Source organism: Pelmatolapia mariae, linkage group LG23 (genome assembly GCF_036321145.2).
Source record: "Pelmatolapia mariae isolate MD_Pm_ZW linkage group LG23, Pm_UMD_F_2, whole genome shotgun sequence".
In the NCBI taxonomy this organism is placed as follows: domain Eukaryota; kingdom Metazoa; phylum Chordata; class Actinopteri; order Cichliformes; family Cichlidae; genus Pelmatolapia; species Pelmatolapia mariae.
The window spans coordinates 43,663,935-43,687,814 of record NC_086246.1 but is presented as its reverse complement, the minus strand read 5'-3'; the positions used below and the strand labels follow the sequence as shown (position 1 = coordinate 43,687,814).

Here is a 23,880-nt window from a genome sequence, read left to right as displayed (position 1 = left end):
TGCGTGAATATATGAAGACCTTCACTGTTTGTTTTAGTTTTGCATTGGCCTGCCTCGATGTTGGCTCAGGAGTGGTGGAATGTTTGTGTAAACGTGGTTACAGTGGAGTCAGATGTGAGAGGTAACCATACATCATTTGCATCTTCATCTGTGCAGCAAAAGCCCCAATCCTCACACTTATTTACTCTTCTCGTGTTTTTTCCCCCTTTTAAGATGTGCATTTGGTTATTATGGCAATCCCATGGTGCTTGGGGGCATGTGCAAGCCCTGCAACTGCAAGAAGAATGGTTTGAACATGTGTGATTCTCTGACTGGAGGTGACTATTTATGCAATAAAGAAATAAATAATAAGTAATGAATAAATAGATAATTACTCATTGAGAAGATCTCAATCCCTTTGTGCCAGAAGTGCACTGATGTTTTCACCAGGTTCACTTTGCAATGCATCTGTAATGTATAGTCTACAAATACAGGTAGCTGAGGAAATCACCACTCAGTAACCTAGAGTGAAAACATTGCTGAAGGATGGTGTCTGTAGTCATTGAGCTGTGAGACACTAAACATGACCTCCATGGGCACAGAGTGTCTGGTTGCAATTTATTTTGCTTTAATGAAGGTCTGCTTTCAATTCTTCTCATATTTCTCGGGGCATGCTCCTCAGCATCTAATTTAATTGCATGTTCTTGATGTAATTTTAGTTATTTAATACATAAAATTTATATTATTGTATATGTACATTTTAAATGAAATGGTATTTATTTATTTATGTATTTTCAGTTGGTTGTTGTTTGTTTGATTTCCTACAACTTATTTATGCTTACTGTATATTTTTGTAGCCTCTATATCCATATATGGATTTGCATGCATGGGCTAATATGACAGCTAAAGTGGCCTCGTGTGATGAGATCCAACTTTACTATTTTTTCCTTTCAACAGAGTGCATCACATCTGGTAATAGTAACTGTGGGGATCACTGTCATGGTGAGTCTGTGTTGAAAGTTCATCTTGCAGTCATGTTTTGACCTATAAAACTAAGACTCACTATATTTCATCTTGACTTTACCAGCAGAGTGTGACAGCTGTACTTACACTTTGCTGGTGGACTCAGAGAAGATGGATGATGATCTGGTTTGGTTGAAACTGCAGCTGCAGAACATCAGTCATAGTTCTGTATCACGATCTACTCTGAACAACCTGGAGGCTAACATATCTGAAGCAAAGGTAGCGATTCACAGAGGGAATAGGTGTTTTTCTGAGAAAATACACTGCCCTTGAGAATATTTACTATAAATGATTTGAGGAAAATCGGTCGTTTTTAGATCATGCAGCAACATTTCTCCAAGTTCAAAGTGCTTCTTATCTAATGTTTCTTAGGTACAGATGGGGAGGCACAGTACTGCTGTGAGACTCCTGGATCCAAAGGTTGAACAGTTGGAAGCAGATGTGGCTGCTGACAGATATGACTTGTCTCAACTGAGTGATGAGGTACCTGGAGTGAATTTTCCCGTGCTAATCAAAATGTAACTCATCCAAGAGACTGATAATTTTTTCCTTTTTAATTGTAAATGCAAACTCATATTAGAATACTAGAGGATACCCAAATAGAATGAAAGACAGAGAACCCACAGGGAGCTTTCCCAGCTCTTTATGTTGGCTTATTATTAAATATATTTAAATATTTTCCAAAATTTTACCAGAACCTTGACATTACATCATATTTGAAGAAGGCCTTGGAGTCTGCAAATGAAACGAAGTTAAAGGCAGAAGATCTATTTAAAACAGGAGGTCTTCTCACAACAATACAAGGTACATCTCTGAAATATGAAAATATTTGTGGTCTTATCAGCGTGGAGTTGGAGTATTCCTAACTTTAATAATTTCTGCTCAGTGATATCAGCTACAAGCAGATCTTTCCTGCCTCTCCTGCCAAAGACTTTGTGACACTTGTTAAGGAAACTAAATTACCTGTTATGTCAAAGTGGGCATCAGGCTCAGCTATATCATTTAACAGCACTGTCTCTCCTCTTGTCAGATCTGATTAAGCAGCTAACTGAGGCGAAACCTGAAGATTCAGTTTCTCTCTCTGAAAAGGACAAAGGCAGGATGATGGAAGAAGTTCAGCGCATCATGCAGGAAATGAGAAAGAGAGGCTGCACTGCTCAGAGGGACAAAGCAGGCAGCGAGCAGGAGAAGGCACATAAATGTTAGAGATCTTTTTTCCTTGAGCATAGAGATTAAAGTATGCTTATAAGGAGAGAGAGTGGGGCTGAAAATGGACACATTGGCATTTAGTATTTTAAATACAAACATTGTGTTTCATGTTAAATTATTCCACAAAGACCAACCCCCTTTCACCAGTTGAGAATTCACCAATGTTTTTATATAAAAATGACTGTATAAAGATTTAATTGACATTTTAAGAAATAACCAACTGGCATGTCCGTTTGCTAAATATGAAACTGCAGCATATCTGCTGAAATCAAATGGAAATAGGAACAAATACCCACCAATAACTAAAAAGGTGACTACTTTACACACTGTAGATGTTCTCTTCTTCCTCTTGTTTACAGTATTTATGCTAGGCTAAGTAGCCAGCATGTACCTTTATACTGAATGGGTCGATACATCCATCTATGCCCAGATAGCAGAATTATTCTCATGAAAACATCAGGCCCAGTATACTTCCTTGGTTTAACCTATACTTCCACATTTGGGGCGATTCTCACTTTAATCCTCCACTCTTGACTGACTGGCAGCAAGATTAATCTGTGTGTGCAAATCAAATAGTCTGGATGTGGAGATAGTTTTGACTCCCATAGTGTATGTGACCCAGGGTCTCACTGTTTATTGAACCAGAGCAAACACAAATATGTGGCAGATATACAGTTAGCTCCATAAATATTTGGACAGAGACAACTTTTTTCTAATTTTAGTTCTGTACTTTACAACAATGATTTCCAACAAAACAACTTGGATGCAGTTGAAGTGCAGGCTTTTGGCTTTCATTCAGTAGGTTGAACAAAAAGATATGGAGAGCTCCTCTGACCGCATCTTCACAGGAAAATCTTCCAAATGCAAGCACCACACCTTAAATTAAGTCCAGGCCTTTTATCTGTTTAATTGATAATGACAGTACGAAGGAACTGCCCACACCTTCATCTGATTTGAATGTGGATACCCTCAAATGAAAGTTGAGTCTACACATAATGTCCAAGTCCATGATGTAACTATAATTGGAATATGTTTCAGTAAACAGGTAAAACCTTGTGTCAGGGTCCAAATATACATGGACCTAACTGTAGTGGCAGGAATGCGTCTCAGATCTTTAAACAGAACAGAGGACATGAACAATCAGCCAAACCAGAAACACAACTGCAGATTAATAATTTCATAATTAATGAAAATATAATTGTTGAAATTAGAGTTAGAAGACATTCTGTGGCCAATATCAAATAACTCTGATATCTAAATTTTGCATACTCTCTTCAGTGTTAGAACTCATCAGCAACGACATGATAGCTGCTGCAGAAATGAAACAACTCATCCTGATTCAGAGTGGAGACTCTCTCATGGCCTCAGATTCTGCTGTGAGACATGTGGGCGAGCTGCTGTTGGATGCAGAGGACAGAGTTGACAGAGCAAGGGGTCTTAACCTCAAGAGTCGTACTGCCCTACAGCATCTGCAGGTAATGGGAAATAAAGCTGTCACTGGCCATGTCATACATTTCTGATGACACACCGTTTTATCTTTCTTCTTTTTCCAGCATCTTAAAGCTCAGCTGGATAAAGAACAAAGTACTCTCCATCCTGTGACTGAAATGACAAAAGATCTGCTAAAGAACATTACTGACATCTTGTCGATACTTAAGGAAGTTAAAAAAGTAAGAAGCAGCTTTTTATAACTTCTCAAAAGTATTGGACTTTGCATTAAAGTTTACTGTTTAAATTGCAGAAATTTGAGAAGCAAGCAGCTCAGTTGGATGGTGCCAAGCTGGAACACTTTCGGCAGTTAAACAACAGTTTCATAATAGCAGAGGTGGAAGCTATAGCCCAGGCAGAGGAGCACGCAAAGGAGCTCAAAAGAATGGCGACAGAATTACAACAGTGAGTGTGAATCACAAGAACAAATGAAGAAGCAAGGCAGATTTAGATTAGATTGGGCCCTGTTTCTTGTTTAACATAATACACCATCTTGGATTTTATTACAGAGCGCTTCATACAGCTACTAACAGCACTTCACTGGTCAGCCACCTGGGTATAGGGGCCTATGACAGCATCATTAAGGCAGTAGAAATGGCTGAGAAGGCAGCAAAGGAGTCCAAAAGGGCTGCTGATCAAACCTTAAAGGTAACTTCAGTGCTGTTAGTAAGAGTTATTAAAAAAAAATCTACGTGTTTATAGACAATATTAATGCAATATTTGAATGATAAATTAGGATGTGAAGAAGGGAGGTCTGATCAGCAGGTCTGAACAGCTGAAAGATAATTCAAGTCATCTATGGAGGGAAACCAGAGACACTCAAAGTCACCTTAAAAGTCTGTAAAAACAAAACAAATATCAAGACAAATATACTGAGTTTGAATGTGCAAAATGAAAAGGTGTTCTAATTTCTTTTGAACAGCGGTGTCACGTACAGTAAACGCTCACAGGAATCGTGTAAATAAACAAAAGAAAAAAAGAAGATCACTGAGAATCGACACCTCATCCATCGGTGACAAACTCAAAAAGATCAAAAGAGGTTTGTAGAGCACTTGGAATTGATGCAGATCAGAAAATAAATGTCAAATTAGTTATTGTATCTGCATATGATATTTTTTCTTGTTTTATTTCAGATGACACAGTGGCACTGATAGTGTCCGTGAAAACTGCTGCTTCTGATGCTAACGCTACAGTCAGCAGTGTGAAAGAGAGACTGAGAAATATCAGCGAGGAATTGGGAAGAATAACTTTAACCAATATCAGTGTGAATATAAATGACATGTTGACAGATGCAGACCAGGCTGGTAAGTGTTGAATGGTGTGCAACTCACATTTACATTTCACACCACATTCCCCTGACATTACCTCTTAAATTCCTTAAACGTGTTATTGCAGTTAAAATACAGTCATTTAAAGGTTTTATGTGTTGTTATTTTATCTGCTTAAGTGAAAAGCTTCAACAAAGCATTCCCTGTGATGAGTGACAAGCTCGCAGAAGTCAAGGCTCTTGGCAGGAGGATGTCACCTCACCCAAACATGACAGAAAGCATCCAGAGAATCAAGGACATAATAGAGGAGACAAGAAACTTTGTTAATAGGGTAACATTTTCTTTTTAATTTCATCTTTCCTATTTTTTTCTTAATTGACTTGTCAGATTTGATTTAAAGCTGGAACAGCCTCACAGCGTGTGACAGTACAGTGTGCATATGAAATGTGTAACTTGCAGACTGAACCTTATGAAGCTGTCGGCTGTGTCTGCAGTTTTCCTCAGCTTCATGGTTCTTTGCAGTTATCTTCAAGTTTTCTATTCTCTTTTTTCTGAGTCAAAGCACTGTTTTAGTTTAGACTCAACATTCTGATAGCAATGCTGTGTGTAGCAGCTGCGTTTAGTGTGACAAAGTGTTGGACAAAGTTGAGAGTTTATGTCACGGTCATTGAAACTAGTGATGGGAAAGATTCTGGCATTTAACATGTGTGAGAATCATTGTTCTGTAGCACATCATGACGGCAGCTGCCAGTTTCCTTGTGCTGCTGTTTCATTCTTATTACTGGTTATCCTAGCTCTCTGAGTAAATACAAACTAGGTAAATGAGATTTGTGTGAACTTAAATAGTGACTTTAGACTTAACGATGGAAAATGATATTTTAATAAATAAAAATATTTATTAGGTCGCTATATAATAATTTCTTACTTTTTCTTACTCAACTTTTCAGAAGTTTATTTAATAGAAATTAATTCTAAACTATATGCTGTATAATAGGTGATAAGAAACAATTGCAACTGATGATAGAGAAAGTTGTACACATGACATTTTAAGAAGTGTACCAAATTCTTTGTAGACCTGGACCAGATATTTTTTTTAATATAATTTAATGACTAATATTGACTTTATAAACTGCTCTGTAAATATTGTTTGGATTGCTAATATAAAGTTGATTATGTCACTTTAAAATTAGAGATGTATTGGTGGTCTGATATTAGCAGCTGTTATTAGCTATTAATATTAATTATGAAGACCCATGCATAAGAAAATGTTTGGGAAATTTGTTTATGTCTGAAAAAAATATATCACAATAATAATATTTTTTTAATCCCTGAATATCTTTATTGCTTAATGCTACTTACAGCTTAAGTATCATTAGAAACTTAAGCTGTTTCTAAATGCTTTGTAATGCATACATAATTATTTAGGTGAGTGCAAGTGCAACTAAAGTTGCAACTGATGTTCACAATTATTAAATTACTTTTCAGTAAATGCTTTGTTATTTTTTATGATGACTCTATTAAAATCTACAACTTCCAAAGTAACCTTATTAGCATAAAAATAACAGCAGATGTAACTAGTGACATTTTTTTTTCAGGAGAGAGGTCCAAAAACCAGATATTTAATATCAGGGAAGAAGTGATGCACATTCAGGTGCAGGGTTAGGCAAAAACTGAAAGAAAACAGTCTGATATGAAGCAAAACATATGATTAAAGATAACATTTATTTCCTTTATTTATCCCTTATAAGTTGAGAAATTAGCACTGCCAAAATGTAAAAATTCACAGTATATTGCTTTCATTAATAAATGCAATACAACAAAATCAAAAAACTTAAAGGCCAAACAAATACACAAAGTGAAATAATAAAAAAAAAAAACAAAAAAAAATCCAACATGCACTTGAACAAAAAAACAACAACAAAAAACTTTAAAATAATAAGAATGAATACAAAAAATAAATAAATAAAATCATGTCACAAAAAATTGCATTAAATTAAATGCTTGACTCCAAGACATTAAAAGACCATCTGGCAACAGAAAAATGAACAACAGGTGGTACATATGCTGGGGCGAGTGAGTAACTAGTTGAATAAAAGTGGCACAGAAAATAGAGGGAAGCAGGATGTTATTAACGATCACAAAGAGAATATTATTCAATAAAACAGGAAGTAACTCAAACAGGAGTATTAACAATATGAGCAAAAACAATAATACAAACTTTTGATCTAATTACAAGATATTTACCATTTTTTAATGATTGTTAATGTAAAGTGTTACCTGTTATTACCACGACAGATATTTTGTTATGTTTGCAGATTACAGTTCAAGTCAAGGTACGTTCATTTATTTCACACATCTAAGCACAGCAGACACTGACAAAAGTGCTGCACAACAATTGATACAACAATTAGGAAAACATAATTCTAAAAATTACAAAAGCAATAAGACTAGAGCAAGTATTTCAAGCAAACTTAAAAACATAATTAGAGATAATCAAAGATATGTTATCCTGTTTACAGAAAGACACAGTTGAAAGTCAGAACTAAAAAGACTGAAGAGAAGAAGTGAGGTTTTAGTTAAGATATGAAAACTGTTAGTGAGGCACATGACCTGATCTGAAGGATGAGGCTGTTCTAGAGTTTTGGACCAGCTACCTGGCAAAAGTAACAAGTCATCTATGTATCCAGCAAGGAGTATAATGATACAAAATGATTTTAAAATGATTCCTATACTCCAGAGGTAGCCAGTAAAAAAGGCTGAGATTTGTCAAATTTGATCATGTTTCATCCACCAATTAGGAGTCTAGCAGCAGCATTTTAGGCTAAATGTAACTGTAATAATGCCTTACTTAATCTGGTATATAAAGAACAGCAGTAATCCAGCCTGGACATGATGAAAGGCTACTAAAGGTTAATAAAGTAAAGAAGAGGTTTGACTTTCATTAAGAGTCTTAATTAAAAGAAACTAGCTTTAATCACAGATTTAATCTGTCTTCAATTTCAGAGAGGAATCATAATTTACACCAGGTTTCTTTACATGCATTTAGATATGAAGCCTGAGAGATCTCAGAAATCTCAGAGATCTGAGAAATGCAGTAATATTTGTGAAGTGAGCTACCTGATAGTGAGCTAGACCAGGATTTCACTTTTATTCTCAGTGAGGGTGAATTCTATCCTCAAGTAAACAACATTATAAGGAACTGGCTGAAGAGTCTGTGTCTGATTTCTGAGCAAGGCAATATTATGTTTTTTAAAATATGGTCAGTATGTAACAGTATGTAAAACAGAATAGGGGCCTAAATGGACCCTTGTGGTACTCCAAGGGTCAAAGTGGACGCTTTAGAACAAATCCTAATGGAAAAAGGACTGTTAATCAGATATGACTTTAATCAGTTTGGAGAAGCGCCATTGATATTACTACACTGCTGAAGATAGGAAATTAATATTTCATGATTCACTGTATCAAATGTAACAGTAAGATCAAGTAATATAAGAACAGATGAGTGATCAGCATTGACAATATAAAAGAGTCATTATAAACTCTCAAAAGTACTAATATATTGCTTAAGGCCGTTTCAAATTAACACATTATATATTAAGTGCTATGTAAGCACTATCCAAAGACAATTCATTTGGCCTTGGAGTGTGCAGAGATTATCTTCAGTATTTTCCTTGTTTTGGTGAAAGGAGGACAGGGCATGATAGCTGGATTGCATTTTGGCTTGATTCATAGACAAAGCTGAAAGTATTTTCCCCTTCTGATTAGGAGTAACAAGGCTGCCAGCTATGGGAAACTAAATCTTTCCAAGAAGTTGCACAGCCCAGACTAACATCTGTTGTCTGGAGGATCAACCAGGTTACAGGCTCAGCTACATGCGACTGCTCTCAGGAAGTTTTAGATAATCTGCTGAACACAATATGGCCTTAAATGCTGGTGCTGAGTCAAAAAGCTAATATACTTGGTTACATTTTTTTTTCTTGCTGAGTCTGACCTTTCAGAAATAAACAGAATTTACCAGCTAGAATTACTACTTGGATGATGACATTACAATTATTTACATGTGGGAAGCTGCTTTATTTAGTGACTCTGATGCAAGCATTCACGTTGGAAATACCAAAACCCCCCAGAAATTCTGCTTGAGTTCTTGGACCAAAAATAGAACTCAAAGTAGTGCAACCTTGTTTCCATTACCCCTAATTTGTAAAAATAAAAGAATAAACGTATGAATACAAATAGTCTATTTTTTTAAAAAACACATAAATCATCTGTTTTTATGACACACACAGTTTCTACCGTCTCTTATCACAGATCCCTCTTGGCACCACTTTCAATGGAAAGAGCCACATTGAGCTTCACCCTCCAAGAGACCTTGAGGACATTAAAGCGTTTACAGCTGTCGATCTTCTCCTCAATCGCCATCACAAAACCCTGTCTAAGTCTGATGTGAGACGAAAACGACACCAGGATGAACACAGAGATGCCAACCTGTTCGTTTTCTACCTGGGTAGCAAGAATGTGAGCGTTTATACCGGCCTACACAGGAAGCATGATGTTTTGTCTTTCTTTTTCTTTTCTTTTTTAAAATATACCTTACGTTTCTTTTATTACATTTCTAGGCTTCTGGAGACTACATTGGAATGGCTATCAGAAACACTGTGTTGGTTTGTGTCTATAAGTTGGGCGGAGTGGTTCATGAGGTAGAAACCAGCCAAATAACACTCGGAAGCGTGAACTCCTCAGGCGTTGACAGAGTTATCTTCCACAGGTACTGAGTACATATGGTAGAAGTGTATTTCAAAATGAACATGTATTTGCTAGGTGAAAGTTTACATGATGTCACCAACATGTTTCTTATCTTCGTGCCAACAATTCCTGCAGGGTTTACCAGGACGCTGAAGTGAACGTCACAAAGAACTTCACATCAAAGGAGCCTGTCAGTCTCGCTCCTAAACGTAACCTCCCAAACACAATGACAGGCGTCTTCGACTTGGATCCAGGCAATGTCGTTTTCTACGTGGGGGGCTATCCCGATTACTTCACTGTAATAAGTCTCTGCTTTCATTTCATCCTGCCTGCAAATTTATAGTGTTTAAAAGGGTAGAGAGTAGAAAGACGACTCAAAGCCAATTCAAATTCATTTAATAAGCTTGTATAAAATTGTAAACGTTGCAATAGCAATGAGAACTTTTGTATAACACACAAGCAAGCACACAGAAAGTTTAGACATAAGCCTGAACTGTGTTTTTCATTTGTTTAGCCAAAGATAATGGGTTTTAAATGAAGGAAAAGCTAACATATAAAAACTAGTTTCCAGCACACACAGCTTCAGTTGACTTGATGGGTGGAAGAAGTAAAGAAAAAAGTACGGAAAAAGGTTTATTGTATTGTTTATTGTCAAGATTTTGACTCATGGGGTAACTCAACGTATTGCATGATTTTCTGAGTTTTCTTTGAAAACTATTTGGAATTTATTTGATGCTGAAAGAAGTGTTTTGATGGAAGCCATGATCTCCCAATTTTGATATGGATTTGATTTGGCTATGGTTATAGTGATAACTGTAACTTAATAATTATAACTTCTTTTTTTATAGTATATATGACAATATATATATATATATTTTGTGGAAATAGGGTTCCATAGACTGCATAAATGACATACAACAGTCTTATTCAGAGACTGAAATTGAACAATTTAGGGAGAAAGGTACTTTTTGTGAAGAAGTTGAAATACAAAGTCCCTGTCACAGTCTATCATCATCCTTTTGTGGGAATGGGTTAATGAAAAATAGCTTAGAGCTTCTGAGCCCTAGAGAACAGGAGTGTACTCAACAAAATCATTTGCATTAGTAAATGACTTGTTCACTTTTTCAGTCCAATTTTCAGTCCTTTTTTGTTCTCATAGCCTCCAGTGGAGCTGCGTTACCCCAAGTACAGAGGAGCCATAAAACTCTCCTACCTGAATGATAATCCTGTCTGCCTTTTTAACTTCAAACATGCTGTCAATATGGATGCAAAACAGCACACTGTGAAGTAAGCATAAAACAAAAAATTAAAAATAAAGGTCGGACATTGTGTTGACTAGAAAAGGTCAAATAATGATTAAATTATGTGTTTAGGATTGCACAGGAAGAGGTGTCTGATTATTATGAAGGAAGAGGTTACCGCATGGCGTTCATAAAGGATCCTGACTGGAAAAAGAGGCGACTGTTCAGATTTCACACAAACAGCCGAGAAACAAATGCCTTGTTATTCTACATTGGAAACAATGTGTGATTTTAATTTTTGAATAGATGCTTGAAGCACTTGTATAACTGCATGTTTAACAAAAAAAACAAACAAAAAAAAAGATTTAAAATCGATGTGTTTCTTCTGTTTTAGGAGTCCTTTTTCTGTGTGTTTGTGGAGAGAGGCTTCCTTGTGCTACAAGGTCAACAAGCTGACAGAGAGATTAGACTTCAGAGTACTGAAAGAGTGTCTCTGTTTGTAAGAACAACAATACAATTAGTTACTTTAAAAAACTTGAAAGTCTTTTTTGTTAATTTCATGCCTTTCTAAGCATATGCTTCCTGTTTCAGGACACACAGTTTGCAATTGCTATTGCAAACAAATTCATTGTGTACTATGGGCAAAAGACGGTCTCCACAGATCACATTCAAACAGACTACATCAGTTATTACATTGGGGGTCTTCCAACAGAGCTCAGAGAGAGGTAATGCAACACACGATGCTTTTAAAATCATGTCAAACTCAACTTCCTCTGGGATGGAAACAAATAGTTCCCCACTGAAAGACTTACAAAAAAATCTAACCACTCTCATGACCATTACTATATGACATATAAATGCCAGTGCCAGTGTGTGTGTTGAGTAGTCTAGAAGAAAACGGTATCAGCTAATCAAACTGACCTTTTCTACGGGCCTGTCTGCCTTTGAATCTCAGACACAACATCACAGCTGCACCGCTCAGGGGATGCGTGGATAACCTGAAAGCAGATGCTGAGATTGTCGAGTACAACAGGACAATAGGTGTCAGCAGTGGATGTCCAGTCTCCTCACTGGTAATTTACCACAAATATGTTCACAAATCTGCATTAAAATTTCTCTCAGATGATCAGAGGATAGACTTTTTGAAACTTTTTTTTTTTTTTAAATAAAAGATGGACTTAACTGCCGAGTCTGAGTAGTGAAGCCAGTGAAGCCAGTGCAGAAGTGCACGACACCTGCCTGGTTTCTAATGCACAGCAGGGGTGTAATACTTCTTAGTCAGACTTTAAAAAAGTTTATGAGACATTGTACCTACTTCTCACTTCATTTTAGCACTTCAAGAACTTGTTGTTTTGATAACTTTGTGTCTTATATAATAACGCAGAGTGTTCCTTTTTAAAATTATGGCCCAATTAAGTATCTATCTAAGTATGAGAATTGATGCCTGTGCAGTGGTGCTTCAAATGTGCATAGTTTCTAATGCACAGCAGGAGGAAAACTCCTCATTAGTGTGTTTGTACCTGCTTGTACAAATGTACTTACTTCTCACTTTTAGATCTCAGTACCCCATCAAAGTGTTGCCTTATTAACTTTGTGTCTTATGTAATAGAGCAGCGTGTTCTTTTTGAAAATTATGGCCCCATTAAGTGTAAAATAGATGTTTAATTGAGGCGCTTCACGGCAAGGTACCTTGTGATTGACAAACCCTTATCACAGTTTTCCAGTCAGAGACACCCCTCACTTAACAAATCCATGAACCATGATGAACCAATCGTTATTATGAAGAATAATCATGAAGTCAGTAACATGATGTGGCCAATATTAGCTATCACACCTACCTGGAAATACCAGGGAAAAAAAGGCTGTAGCAGCAGTTTGTTTCTTACATTCACATTAAAATAATATAACTGTCACGGGCTTAAATTAGTTGCCAGTGGTTACTCATTAAGGCTATAGCAGTGTATTCAACTTCAACAATAGTGCGCTTTATTACTTAAAAAGTTAACTTTTCATTTGTAGGTGGAAAAATGTGACATTTCCTATTTCAAAAGTCAATCACTGTCTAGCTTTAAAGCACTAAATTAATAGCCTGTAGACACAGGGGTCTAATACTAGTGTGTTTCTGGCTTGTGTATAGGGTGTTCGTGCAGCTACATTGAATTCGGCTCTTTCTGTCGATTCTCTGTTTGCCTGGGACGAACAGCCAGTGAGAGTCTCGTTAGGCTTCAGGAGCACAGGCAAGCGAGGCGTTGTTCTGAAGAGCGGCTCTCAGGTAATTCTTGTGTGCCACACTTTTTGATTTAAAAGAAAATCAAAAGGAAAAGATCAAGATGGCTTTAGTAGTACTCTCACTGCAGGGCTCGGAACCTGTCCACAATCTCCAGTTGTCCCTGGACGATGGCTTTGTGGTTTTTCATAGTTTTAATTATACCCTGAGGTCAAATGAAAGGTATAATGATGGAGTGTGGCATTACGTGTCTGCAGTGGGGAAGCCATCAGGGTAAGATCTGTCAGCTTTTTGCTGATACCTGGATTTTATTGAAATTAAAATTTAAAATCAGCATGTCGCTAATGTTGTCGTGATTTTCTCAGGTTGCTGCTTAGCATTGACAGTGTAAATGTGAGTCTGGCACATTCAGGCCAAATCAGCATGCAAAGAGGAAAATTCAAAGGCTGCATTGTTAATCTTTATACAAGCAGGTTTGTATACATTCTTTCAGTTGCTTTATAATATATCTCACAATATATATATCTGTTTATTACAATAACATGATTCAATTTTGATGTAACAAAATCTCCTCATTTCACACAGGCCGAGTATTTTACCTGCTGATCTAAGCTCATTATCGCAAACTGGAGACATTATCTTTGGTCAGTGCAGTCAGCCTCTCCCACCGCACTCCACAATGAAAAGGCCCCAGACGCACAACCTTGTAAGCACATCAAACTATTTTTTTTCCAGCACCCCTATTGATGCTCTTTTATTGCTTGGATAATGACATAGCAGTCATTTTTCTGCTGTGTGTCAGATTAAGACTCCAGCTGGCAGTCAATGTAGACCCCAGAGAGCATACCAACTCTATGAGAAAGACAGCTGGGTCAGTTACAACCTTCCGCAAGAAAACCTTAATTATAGGTAAAATTATAATGGCATTTTCCATGACTGGTTTGGTTTGGTAACCTTTAGAGTGCCTTGTCAAACCTTTATCCAGCTGTGTATTCATTCATAAACATTTAAAGGGACTTTGTTCTTGTTCTCATGTGTCTCAGGCCTCACTTCTCTCTTGATATCAATACCAAATCGTCCAAAGGGCTCATCCTCCATGTCGCAGGAAGAGGAGCGGTCCCCCTCCTGGCTCTGTACATGGCCAACGGCAAGATCAAGATGTCACTTGGTCAAAACAGAATCATCCAGCATAAGGAGAAGAGCAATGATGGCAACTGGCATAGAGTTTGTAACCAAGTCTCATTACAAATATTAAGTGATAAAAGCAGCAAAGCTCTAAACATTGGACTCCTGATTTCAAAGGAACAGTTGCAGATATATGGGAATTTCGGTTGCTTATCTCACATAGATTTTATCAGCAGTAGGATAAAAGTGGAAAACTAGAAAACCAGCAAAATGCAAGTCAGACTAATCGGATTGAACAAATAAGCAAAAGAAACACAGGCAAAAGGCAAACACTAAGAAACATGAGGGAGGAGATGATATCTTGAAAGACGAGATCAATGGAACAGAAAAGGTAACCAAAACTAAAAGAATAAACAAAATAAATTAAAAAAAATAAAATAATAAAGAAAAACAAATAACTAATATTACTACTGTTTATTAGAGCAAACAAATATAACCTTTAATCCAGTCCTCACACTTTTGCTCTTGTTTTGTTCTTACAGCAGCGCCAAGTAAGCTTTGATTGGATGATACAATTAACAACAAAAAAACATTTTGTTTTTGTTGTTCCTGAGTGTCTCACAGGCAGAGAAAATACATATTATTCTTCTCAAAAAGTAAATGTATTTATTTCCCTAAACAACGGGCAGTGCCAAAATGAAGCGTTAAGGATTTAAATGGTGCAGAAAATAAAATTACTGATATCAGAAAGCTTCCAATGGGAATTCAAACACCACTAACAAGAAATATATATACAAAATATATAAAACACATAAAAAAAATAATGACATAGTGGGCAATTACATAATGGAACTGATTTTTGAAAGTGTGTTGGAGCATAAATGTAAAGCAGGAGGAACAACTAATTTCTAAATCACTTTTATCATTTGTATTTATTTTATGCACAACTTAAGAATAAATCTAAATTTATTTCTATTTCTGTCTGGCTTCATTTGCACAAATTTGCAGAATTTACTAAGTGCATGTATTTCTACCAGACAGATGACTCTCCTGGTTAGAAAAGCAGAGCTTAAGAGTTTAAAGCATCAATAATGACTGTCTTGATCTTTTTTTTCAGCATAAACAATCAGGACATAACTCTTAATATGCAGGGGGAAAATGCAGTAATTATTTTCTCATATCTGTGTGATATCACAATCATATCACAGTGATGATGAAGTTATATTCTGTGGATGGCTGAGTTTGTCTGTTTGCGTGTGTGCAGGTTGAGTTCAGCGTGGAGAACAGCACTTTTCATCTTCTGGTTGATGGGATCCGTGTGACTGATGGCCGCTTACCAAACAATGAGGGATCATCTTTAGACCTGCACAACCCTGTGTATCTGGGTGCTGATACAAAAAGCAAAAACACTAAAGTCTGTATCAGACTCAAGCTATGGCAAATATTTTCCCACATCTTTTTGTTTGCACACTGACCGGCTTCTCTTTTCTCTTCTTGTCCTTTATCAGGGAGACAACATTCCCACAGACAGTGTTATCAGCTGTATAAGGGAATTCAAAATGAATGATGTATTTGTTGGTGCAGCTGAGGTGAGCCACAAAGCCTTACCATGCTTTGATGGGCTTGCAGAAGAAGGGACATACTTTGGTGGCGGTCACATCGTCTTAGGTTTGACCTTGTATTTCAAAAATCTTGATGCTGCTGATGTGTTTCAATCATCCGCACACTCATAAAGAACATTTCTATTCTAGATAACTATTTCACCGTTGGCTCGCACTTTTTGTTGTCCTTCAAGCTGCGCCCTCAACACCTCACAGGTCTTCTCTTCCACGTTCAAAGTGATAAGACCAGCCTTAATGTGTTCTTAATGGAAAACAAGGTAAAACCTCTCGCTCTTGTGACAGCTAATTGGGTAGCAATTCAAAAGAAAAGCTGCATGAGATGACAAAATATGTTATGTTTTACCAGGTGGGCGTCAAAGCAAATGATGGTAATGGAGCTGTTAGTGTCTCAGTAACACCTCGTAAAAGCCTCTGTGATGGAAAATTTCACGAGGTTACAGGTGGGACATCTTGTATTAAAAAAATTCAAGAACGTGAGTCACATGTCGATAGTTGTGCTTTTAAAATTCTGCTGTTATTGTTGTTTCTCAGTCTCCAAAGAGAAGAACGTAATCCAACTAGTGGTTGACTCCGTGTCCAAGGAGAAAGCAGGCCCCAAATCCACGTCATATTCAAAGGCCCTGGAATCAATTCACATTGGGGGTAAATCCATGAACCGCTGGGCATTATCTCTTTCAGAGAGTATCAGCTTTTTGTCTTATAATCTGATCAGAATCTCTTTGTGCTTTTTCCTTTCCTGAATTAGGGACAACAAATCAAAATGGAGCCCCTGTGCCTTCACCTTTTGTGGGCTGCTTGCGAAATGTGAAGCTTAATGGAAAGCCGGTTGCATTTGAGAAAGCCTCCAGAGTGGTCGGTCCTGTGAGCATCAACAGATGCCCCGCAAACTAATGAAATACATCATTACAAACAGGGATGGGAATAGAGAACCTAGTTAGGCTGAAATCAAGCAACAATTTTTCCAATCTAACGGAATTGTATTTCTCTAAGCTTCAGTTCCTTTTTTCCACCACGGGAATGTTTTCCTGACATTTGCTCATTACAAAGCAATGACGCCAAACTCATGATAGCGAGTTGTAAATCACCTGCAAGCTTATTTTCTACTCTCCCTACACTGTTCCAGACTCATTGATATTAAAATAGTCGCCCTGAAGCTGAAAACCTGTTACAGTCTAGTTTTATTTCCCCACAGAACACTGATAAGGTGAGAAAACTGATAGAGACTCAGTTCAATGCAGCCACAACACCATCTAATAGCACAACAGCAATATTTGCCATAAATTTAGAAGTGGATTTTAAACAAATCCACCCCATCTATCAGCTGCGCTAATCACCCCACCTCACAGCAAGGTCTTGGGTTTGAATCCAGCAGACTCTGTGGCTGTTCCCCGTGGAGTTTGCATGCTCTCCTCATGTCTGTGTGGGTTCTTGCCAGATACTTTGGCTTCCTCACACAATCCAAAGACATCCATGTTATGTTAACTGGTCATTCTAAATTGGCTGCAGGTGTGAGCGTGAATGGATGTTCATCTCTCTGTGTTAGCTCTGTGACAGATTTGTGATCTGTCCACAGTGTAACACACCTCTCACCCAATGACACCTGCGATAAGCTCCAGCATTACCATGACCCTGACTTCCATACACTGAAGAAAATAGATGAATGAATTTTAAACATCTGATATATTTATCTGTTACAATATCAGTCGTTCAACATTAACACAAAACTTTATTAATTAGTATAGCAACAGACAGAATCCATAAGAAACAGCAGCAGTTCATTCCCGTGTTTAAAATTAAGGTAAATATTACACACACACGCACCTTACTCATACTAATAGCCTTAATTCTGCCCTACGTTTGACCATTAGATGGAGTGCTTCCCTTCATGTAATGCGAGCTGTTAGTTCACATTTACTCTCAGCTGGTGATGGCAGCAAAACATTACCAAGAACTTCAAGGTGTCAAGGTTCAAGTGAATGAGATGGCTGGATTTTTTTCCCCTCACATTGCTTTTTGTTTTCTGTCTATAGCAGTAGTGGTAGTTAGCACACACAGACTTGAAGACTGTATTCTGCCCTGTAATTGAAGTGCACCATAAAGCTGCTCAAGTCATAAGAAATGAAGTTTGTCTTTTTTGTTTAATTTTATTTTTGCCCTTTGATATTACTATACAGTTCACACACATAGAGAGTGGGTAACTAAGTACAGAAGAAAATATATAGTTATTATTTATAGTGTAGTTATACTTTTATTACGAAAAATATGAATAAGATCACTTTAAATGTCTAATAATCTGCTCTATGTTTAAAATAAGTGAGATGTCATAAAAAGTAATAACAATAAATGTACAGCAGATTATTTTAAATGATACTAAACACTGCAGTCAATTACAATTATGTATAACAGATATAAATATAAATGTAAGTATATTTTGATATATTTGCAGTTCATCAATATGCATGTGAAAGTTTACTTTAAATGGTTGGCTAATTAGAAGTGACTCATAGAGGTCATTAAATGAGTGACAGAATATTTTAAATGACTAAGAAATAGTCAGAAATTATTCTAAATGTGCAATATGTAAATTACTACACATCCAAGCGGGCTGCATTAAATGACTAATCAATTAGGGTTACAAATAGATTATTATATAGGCAACAGATGACTTTTAACAAATAACAGTTCATTGTGAATTAGTATAGTACAGTTCTAGTATTGGGACCCACCCAGTTTGCGTTGTCAGTGGTTATTTTGCCCCTTAAAGTTACTGGATGTCATCAGATTGCTATGGTCTATGGGGTGGCTGTAGCTCAGGAGGTTGAGCAGGTCATCTGCTAATTGGAAGATTGCAGTTTGATCCCTGGCTGCTCCAGTCAAATATCCTTGGCGTTAGCCCGCATCCATCAGAGTATGAATGTGTGTGAATCTTAGATAGAAAGCACTTAAGCATACAAAAAGTGCTTGAGTGAATCAGAGGAGAAAAGTGCTATATAAGAACCAGTCTCTTTACTATTTACTGATAGTTGCTTCCTTTATGAATGGTCCTTAAGCTCTGCCAATGTGGAAATGCCAAAATTTGCCTAATGGTCACTTGGCTGCCTCCAAAAAAGAGAAAGTGAGTCACACCCAATAAACTGTTACAACAGCTATAAACATGTTTACAGACTTGTAGAAAAGACAGTTCTATCCTCAACATTTAATTTCCCCCTTAAAGTAACCGTATGGGGGTACGATTTATTAAATATCCATCTATTCAGATTCTGTTGAGGCCTAGCATTAGATGCGTGTGTTCACTTTATTTACAGGTGGCTGTGGCTTCATCTCTGCTCAAGTTGAAACACTGAACTGGACTACACTGTATTTGTGGCCCATCCCCCCCAAAATCTTAATTTTTGCTCAGTAAAATTATTTTTTTTGGTTTTTTTTATGTTAGTCTGTTGTCTGTGCTCAGTCAGTTGCTCAATAAGCTTGCATGACTTAGCTGATTACCACTTCGCCCTCATGTCTAAATATGGATATTCTGGCTCAAAACGCCATCACAGTGGCCAAACTGCCATCACTGAGGCTTTGCTCATGGTTTATATCAATCTATGTCTTCAGCAGTCAGAAAAATATTAAAAGAAATAATAAAAAAAATCATATTAGTCAGTTCTTAAGGTATCTTTATAAGGTTGAAACTAATACAGAAAATTTACAGTGGGTTTTGTTCTGTAATCTTTTTTCCTTCACAAAGCAAAATACAGGAGAAAATAATCACAATCCACATTAGACGAGTAGTGGGTTTTTGAGTGCAATGCGAGTCCAGAGCGAATGTAAATAACATGATGAGGTCACTGACGGCTGGATTTATGGAAAGTATATACAGATATACAACTGGAGACAAAACACTATTATGAACATTTGAAAAGAAGACAGGTGGACAGTAAAAATCACAAATCCTATCCACTGTGCTAAAAGTCCATTTTAAAGAAAAAACTCTGGTCTTTAACTCAATGCAAATGCTATACTGTCAAACATTTTCTGCACAGCTTCACCTCCATAAAGTAGATTAAGGCCACAATGTTTAAGTACACTTTTTTAATATTGCTTGGTCTTGTAATTTTCCAATAAAAACAGTTCATGCTTTGTGCAGAGAAAGTCCTTTAATAAATGTCCGGCAGCTGGCTATAGGCCCTGTTCCAGTATCCACCACAGAAGAGCCAGTCCTGGGAATTGGTGTGGGGATTTTGCCCCTGTTGAAACCACCTAAAAAACACATCACAGAGAAAGATCAGCATTCATAGATCCCAGCAGGGCGAGCCAAAACTGAATACAAACAAGAGAAAGTGAGAAAGAAATGTAAGGCATGCTTCATCTGAAAGTTATGGATAATTTTTTTATAGGAGTTGGCAATTGTGGTGGTTATCTTTGCCTAAAATTAACTGCACACAAGTAGGGTACAAATGATTCGAAGGGAAGACGGGGTGATTGAGTAATTGCATTCGGTGCCATTAAGGGGAGCTGCCATGCTGGTGGAAGGAAAAGCGGATTTATTAAATTTGTCTCTATCATATCTGGATAGAAAATACACACAGTGGTAGATAATTTTTACATTAGAGACTAAGATGTGTTAAGGTCACGTGATCACATCAAACATTTCAGATGCAAACAGCGAACAGCTCTAACCTCGGGCCAAGGGCAGGGCTTCTTGACATCAAAGCGAGGATGCAGCAGAAAAACAAGACAAGTGAAGATAAAATGGAGATACAGTTTGAGCTTTTTCAACACGCAAAGTGTGACACCATATAGATAAGAACTGTTAATTCATTCATACGCCATGAAAACTTCATATGAGGTAATAGAAAGGCAATGGTATTTTATCTGCACTAACAAAGGCTGATAGTTTAATATTGCCTGGAATTAGTCAGTCCTGCATGGTTTCATGTTTACTGCGTCAAAGTATAAAGAAAGAAGAACTCAGTCTCACCTCGTCTTCCACTCTTCATCCGCTTTGGAGCGGTTTTTCCGAGCAGCTCGCTGTTTTTCCTCGAGCCGCTTCTTCTCCTCGCTGGCGAGGTCTATTAAAATATTTGACATTTTTTGAGTAAGCAAATGAAAATTTCCCCCCCAGTTTCAGTTTAGGTTAAGAAACCACCAATCATTACCAATGTCACCGTTCTCCATGGCTCGTATGTCCGGTCTGAGCCTGCAGTCAGTCTGAGGGATGACTCCCTCCATCTCCTTATGCAACTCATTCAGCTGCATCGCAAAGCATGTGAAGTTGTACATCTGCAATTAAAGATTGCATTTGTACGTTAAAACATTGTACTTCTTTTAAGAGTACCCAATAAAGATCTAATGGTGCATTAATCAGCAGGACCTGGACAGAGTTAGCTGGTCTGGGTGCTATTTTCCACAGCAGCTGGCTGCCAGGAACCACCTCCACAGTGTCTGCAGGTGGTGAAGGAACCTCCTCCTGATCCTCAGCGCAACCCTGAACAGCACGACAAACACAAATAATGCTGAACAGACAGATGAGCTCCAGCCAAGATGCATCATTACAGAACGTGTTAAATATGAACACTAATGATCTCGTTCGCTTGCCATTTTTACCACTGGATGATATTACTCATGCAAACATCACAACAGCAAAGTGACGGGATTCCACAGTGTTCAGTAATTCATACCGCATTCCCGCCCTTCTTATCCTCTGCCCCTTTTTTGTTGTTTTTCTTGTGTGCTTCAAAGGCAGATGGGTCAACAACATAGAGGCACTCTGTCCACTTCCCATAGAGAGCACACAGCTTCTTTTTGCTGTCAAACACACACAGACTTCAGAGGAGTTGTTGTAATTTGGTGAATACGTACTCTAACCTTAACCTTAACCACACAAACACACACGAATGTCCCGAGATACAAACACTAGTAATGATTTCAGTTGTAATGATTTTTTTTTCCATTCTGTTTTTAGTGTCAACATAACAAAAGCTCAAAAAAAAAAAAAAAAAAAGAGAGAAAAAACCCACACAACACTTTTGCGAGTGGGAGACTTCTGGAAATGTAATGTTTTGAATGAAACCAAAAATCTAGTTTTTGGCCTGGACATCACATTGAGATACAAAAACGACAACAAGAAAAAACACAAGCTCTTCTCATCTTCTTGCTTGTTAGCATCTGTTATTGCTGCACATTATTTATCAGCATATAAATTTGGTCTGGTTTTTAACCGCCTCTCCCACACTCGAGTATTTTGACTTTTATTTTGTCAAAAAGGCAATTAACACTGCAATGAGTTATTAACCATATGAATTGTTAAGTGATTTTTTGCACAATGATTCAATTTTAAAATAGGTTGATACTACATTTTGTAGATCCTAATTTACAAATGAAGCACCTTTAAACAGCTGCTTATTCAGACATATCCACCCAAACATATGGGGAGGGGTGGATGAGGGAAAAATTGATAGTTTTAGGCAGATAAATAAGCTCTCTGACACTCACTGTTATTCCATGTAATATGGAATAAAACTAATGTTTCATAGTGTCCTATGGTATGTTTCAATGTGCGATGTAGATTCTGACTTAAAGGTTAAAGAGAAGGCATTTACTCCCACTCTCACATCACTATTTTATTCAACATTCAAGACTGAAATCAGTCATCTCTGCAAAGACGGCTGTTTATTTAAAAGACATCTCTGAACATCTTGCTCTACCTTTTATCCAGAATATATCCTTCAACTTTGTGTAGCTCTTTTCCAAAAAGGCCACATGGTTTGAAATTCAAGTAGCACCTTTCACCAGTTCTAAGTGAAAAGAGAAACAGGATGAGTCACACAAGACTTCCTCATTTGCTCTCTCTGTTTTCTTCAAGAGCAATACTTCCCCCAAATATTTTTATCAGTTGTATCACACTTTTTCTTTAGCCGTAATTTTAAACACATGATACTTAGATATTAGGTCAGTGCTACGTGTTCCTTTTCATGGCTGCATGTATTGTGTTATAATGGAAGCATGAATAAAAGGAACACGTTGTTAAGTAGTGTAGCTTAGCAGGCTAATAAAAGAAGTGTTTGAAGTGAAACACCATGGCTTCAGGCTACTTTTTTTTCTTTACTTGCCTTTATCTAAGAAAGAAAAACCTCTGTTACGAATTCCCATGAAAGCTAATGACAGCATTTTAAATCTTGTAACACAAACGTCAGACTGCTTTAAAAAATAAAACATAAAACACAGTTTTTTTGTTTGGTTGGCTAAGCATTGTTTCAATTTAACTTTACTGCATGTGCCAGTGATAACAATGGTTTCATTTAGTTTTTCATTAAATAATGTAATAAAGACCAAAGGCTGCTTCCTATTTAATTATCGCACATTAAAAACATGTTTAAAATGCAAATGCAGACAGAATAACACTGGGAATCGCATTTCACTTTATTTCTTTGCCCTATTTTAATTAAGACATTTTAATGCTTCAATAATTCTCAACAAGTACTTTATGTACAAGCATTTTACATGCTGATCCTCTTACCTGTGGTTGACCACCTCCACATTTCCATACTGTTCAATCCACAGCTGACCAACAATGATATTGTGAACACAACATGTGGGATTTGTCCATGTGTAGGCTTCATTGTGCCTGGAGGAAAAAAAACAAAACAGTTTGGCACAATGTGCACTTTCAAAATGGTAATAGAAAAGGCAATAGGCGAATTGGTGAAAGGATAAATGTTGATACAGGTAATATTTCCTTTTTAAAAACAGCTAGCAGCTCTTACTTGGGCAGCTCCAGTGTGATTGTGCCTTTCGGCTCAGCTTCCACACTCTTGCCCCAGAATTTGAGTTTGGGATAAATAGAGCCATGAAAAACAAAGTCCTGCTTCAAGCCCTCAGCGTGGAAGGCGCTGACCGGAGGGTGGTGGCTCACCTGCTCTGAGATGAGCCTGAAGCCCAGATCCTCCCTGAAATAACCAGGGACACAG

The 23,880-nt window shown here is 37.2% G+C and overlaps 1 protein-coding gene across 3 annotated transcripts in view; it reads right to left on the bottom strand.

Moving 5' to 3' along the window:
• Window positions 1-19,563: 19,563 nt before the first annotated feature.
• osbpl1a (oxysterol binding protein-like 1A) overlaps window positions 19,564-23,880 on the bottom strand; it is a 32,444-nt gene continuing 28,127 nt past the window's right edge. The window contains exons 21-29 of one of the 3 annotated variants that reach the window (XM_063466039.1): window positions 23,677-23,859; window positions 23,430-23,537; window positions 22,618-22,707; window positions 21,592-21,718; window positions 21,285-21,398; window positions 21,070-21,193; window positions 20,892-20,982; window positions 20,591-20,611; window positions 19,564-20,170 (exon numbers count right to left, since the gene is read on the bottom strand). In XM_063466039.1, the coding sequence (XP_063322109.1) occupies window positions 20,068-20,170; window positions 20,591-20,611; window positions 20,892-20,982; window positions 21,070-21,193; window positions 21,285-21,398; window positions 21,592-21,718; window positions 22,618-22,707; window positions 23,430-23,537; window positions 23,677-23,859 (961 nt within the window). In that variant the 3' untranslated portion in view covers window positions 19,564-20,067. The remainder of the gene's footprint in view (window positions 20,171-20,590; window positions 20,612-20,891; window positions 20,983-21,069; window positions 21,194-21,284; window positions 21,399-21,591; window positions 21,719-22,617; window positions 22,708-23,429; window positions 23,538-23,676; window positions 23,860-23,880) is intronic. The other 2 variants (XM_063466040.1, XM_063466041.1) reach the window with 2 other exon arrangements.